Raw genomic sequence first — 3,900 nt, 5'->3', positions numbered from 1 at the left:
TATATATATATATATATATATATGTGTGTGTGTGTGTGTGTGTGTGTGTGTGTATGGGTTGAATACAAAGTACACATTTGGTTGTATGTGTTTGCACATTTATTATGACCAACGCATCCACGACCTACATAGTTCCAGTGTGTCATATGACTACGTAGTATTAGCAGTATCCAATGTTAGTATTATCTAGTAAGCAGTGCTCACAGCTTCATTAATACCAGGTCAAATACTGCAGTAGTATTTTCACGGCCATGATCATGATGGACAAGGTGCAGTGTCGTTTGGTAGCCAGTAGAGGGAGACAGATGACAACTGTATCCTGAGATGTCACGTTTATCTGAAGTATTTGATTTTTTTTTACTGTCAACAATGAGAGAAACACAAAGCAGGAGAATAACTTATGACCGAATCTGAGGCACTGATGCATGAACACAAACCGTTAATGAAACTCTGAGCTGCTCTCACATCTGAATATAACTGTAGCTAATTCTAAATTTTAACTCTACAATATTTGGTGACACTGTAATTAGTGTTTGATATGCTGATCACCTTAGCTACTCTGGCTAAAAGCTAATTCAGTTCTACTTGGCTAACCTAGCCTGATACTTTAAAATAATGTCAAAAAAATATATAATTGCTAGCTGCCAATTATGCTATTAACAAGGTGTATTGGTATGGTAGCTAGAAGCTGAGCTTGAAGGTGGATAACATTGCCCTTGGCAACAATAGCAGCTAATGTTGAACGTGACATTAGCACATAGAATCTGACTGGCTCAAACTGGATCTTGGTATTAACTATATTTGACCATTTTACTGTTGACTATAGCAAATACCTCCAGTAAAACATTAGATAAGCGTTGTGTCATTTTTTCAAAAAATGGTAACTATTAAGAAAAACAGCTTAAGTTATGTAAATAATTTATTTAAGTTTAAAGGTTGTTATTATAAGTATTATAATTATAAAAGTACCCATATGTTATCATAGTAGCTTCATTAGTCAACAAGTAGAAACATAAAAACAATAGCCACACAGTAGCTTATAAAATATTAGATATATTATTTAACAAAAATAGTAATCAATTTTAGTACCCACTGACTGACTGAAAGGTCAAATGACAAATCCTGAAGAGGGGAGGCAGCAGCTGGTCCACATCCTGTTAGTGTGTGTGTGTTTGTTAGAGATTAGTGGTCACTCATGCACACACACGGTGTGAGAGAAGGAACTCCTAACAACCCAAGAAACTAAAAAATAAAGTTTTTAGTTGTTATTTTCCTCACAACCAAGCAGCACGGGGAGAAAGAAGTGAATGAGAAAACACTGTCACAATAATAATATTCCACTGACAAATTCTAAATTTGAAGTATTTTAACAGTTACACAAACATTAGTATTACTCCTGACGTGTGTATCAGGCTCAGCTGTACAATTCACTTTCAATTATGCAAAACACACACCATAAGATTTGTGTTGTTTCTGTCTGACTATCAGAAAATATTTAAACCATTCAATATAAATACTCATACTATAACTAATTGTCTGAGTGGAGGTTGTAAATTCCTATGTTTGGGGTTGGACTCAGAGATACACCCCTCCTCACCCCTCCCTCACCTTTCTATCCCTCTAACATCCTGGTTCCTCAGATTCTTCACAGTCTCATTCCCACCGGTTTTCCGTCTGGATTCACAGGATTGTTTTTTTTTCTCTGCACTTGACGACAATCAATAACTGAAACAAAGAAACGACGACGGGTGATTTTATACAACCAGAGGAAAGAGGAAGAAAAGAAGAAGAAGGAGAAGGTAAAAGAGGGAAAATGGTCCTCAAGATGTTAAGAAGATGAATCATTAATTCAGAAAAACAAAATAAAATGTTAAAATATATTAAACATCAAGGTATTAGTGGCTAAAGATTAGAAGATCAAATTAATGAATACTGTATAACGTAAAAAGTAGACATTGATATATCTATAAGTTGGGGTTCAGTTAGCTGGATGTGGGGGAGGAACAGAGGTCGACAACATCTACAACTGCAGTTTTAGCCCAGAAGAAGTGAATTTAGGAAGTCAGCAGTCACAGGTTGTATTAGCCGAAGTATTTGCTGTAATAACATAAAAACACAAAATTATATGAAGGAAACATGAACCATATATTTTATGTTAGTAATTATTGTTACTTTCTACATTTTATATGTCACATTTATGTGTGTGTGTGTGTGTGTGTAGATGCTACTTAGCGTTTACTGTTTGGGAGTGGGTGTGGTTTTATTCATTCAGGCTCTGCCCAGCTCAACATTTTCCCGTGGTGCCAGCCTCACATCTTGTCAGGAAATGATTCCTGGCCACATCCAGGCTCAGCCCCAGGAGCTGCAACAAAGCTACGTCACACTGCTAACATCAGCCTCCTCATACCTGCCTGGACAGTTCATCACAGGTACAGACTAACTACAAGCTAACGACTCAACCATGACTTAGGACTGAATAAGGACTGGGGCTAAGCTTTATTGGTGTATTACTTTATTTGATTCATTTTCAGTAAATTATGTTAGAATTAATCTCTAATATTTACACAGTGCTGCTTATAAATATTCTGTTTTTGCTGTAGTAAGGCTAGCTAAGAATTCCCACAACACAAATTTATTTTTTTAACAAAGCCTTGACTAATTGCTCAACTTGGTTTTATCCACTAGTTTTACCTTTGGTAAACTGAAATACATAACTGGAATTATGACAGACAGCTGGTTGTTCCTAATGGGAGCCTAGATCATCCATTCGTCAAGCCATATAAATGGGATTTCATTCAGGAACTATGTTGCTAAATTACAGCATGTGACCATTTAGAAGTACTGAGGAGCATGTAAACAGGAATCCCTCTCTTCTAAACTGTTTTCTTCAGTTACTGTGCGAAGTTCCAGAGACTTCATGGGTTTCCTGCTCCAGGCTCGCAGTTCAGATGTGGTTGAGGCTGGTGCTGGAGGTAGGATTAAGGCCAGAAGTGATGCTAAAAAAGATTCTAGGTCTTCAAGATTTGGTCCAGTTGTAGTTGGAGGGTCCTGGACCTTCACACCACCTGGTAGTCACTCCCTGCGTTGCCTCTCAGAGGGTGACACCCTCACCCACTCGGACAAACAGCTGAAGAGAAACCTGTCATTTGTTTGGAGAGCTCCTGATGTTCCTATGGGGGATGTGCGGTTCTAGTACGTATGAAGAAAAATCCAACTTTAGATGAATTAAAATGTTCAAATGAAGGATAATTTTTACTGTTTTTATTTAGAAAGATTTTTTTTTATCACTGCAGCATCACAGTGGTTCAGTCATACTTCGTGTACTGGGCAGGTATTGAATCTGGTTTGGTCCGGGACCAGGGTAGGAGTTCTTGGAGTTGGAGTAATGCCATGAGGATGGATGACACAGCTTCAACAATAGCCCTTCAAAAACACCAGGTTACGGCTCTGCCAGGTAGATAAGAAACAAAGTGATGAGTGCTACTTGCCTGTACACTTCACTGAGGCTAACACTGTGGTTTTTGACACAACCTTTTCACAGATCCTGAATTCTACAGAGCAACATATGAACGCACAAATGGCACAACCAGCCTTACAACCATGACATCCAGAGGGAGATTTAGACCAAAGACTGTTGAAACCCAGAATTTCAGATCTCAAGACATGACCAACACAGCAACTTTCCCTAAAAAAGAGAATGTACAAACCATTCAGAGAGGAACTACAGGTCGTCCTCAAACCACCAACAGTGGAAGTACACGTTATGTCACTACAGTACCTGTGTCTGGATTGACAAGGAGAGTACAACACCCTAAAGGTTCTTTCTATTCAGCCCAGGATACAACAGATATCAGACATACTTCTACTGTTTTGACGTATGTTAAAGTCCAAAACCTTTCA

General features: G+C 38.2%; 1 protein-coding gene across 1 annotated transcript in view; it reads left to right on the top strand.

Annotated features, from left to right (window-relative positions):
- The first annotated feature begins 2,221 nt into the window (after window positions 1-2,221).
- reeld1 (reeler domain containing 1) overlaps window positions 2,222-3,900 on the top strand; it is a 4,194-nt gene continuing 2,515 nt past the window's right edge. Inside the window, exons 1-3 of the mRNA XM_025061942.1 lie at window positions 2,222-2,429; window positions 2,892-3,192; window positions 3,294-3,361. Of these exons, the coding sequence (XP_024917710.1) occupies window positions 2,222-2,429; window positions 2,892-3,192; window positions 3,294-3,361 (577 nt within the window). The remainder of the gene's footprint in view (window positions 2,430-2,891; window positions 3,193-3,293; window positions 3,362-3,900) is intronic.

This window comes from Cynoglossus semilaevis, chromosome 1 (genome assembly GCF_000523025.1).
Source record: "Cynoglossus semilaevis isolate Cse_v1.0 chromosome 1, Cse_v1.0, whole genome shotgun sequence".
NCBI classification, from domain to species: domain Eukaryota; kingdom Metazoa; phylum Chordata; class Actinopteri; order Pleuronectiformes; family Cynoglossidae; genus Cynoglossus; species Cynoglossus semilaevis.
This window is presented reverse-complemented; position numbering and strand designations above follow the sequence as displayed.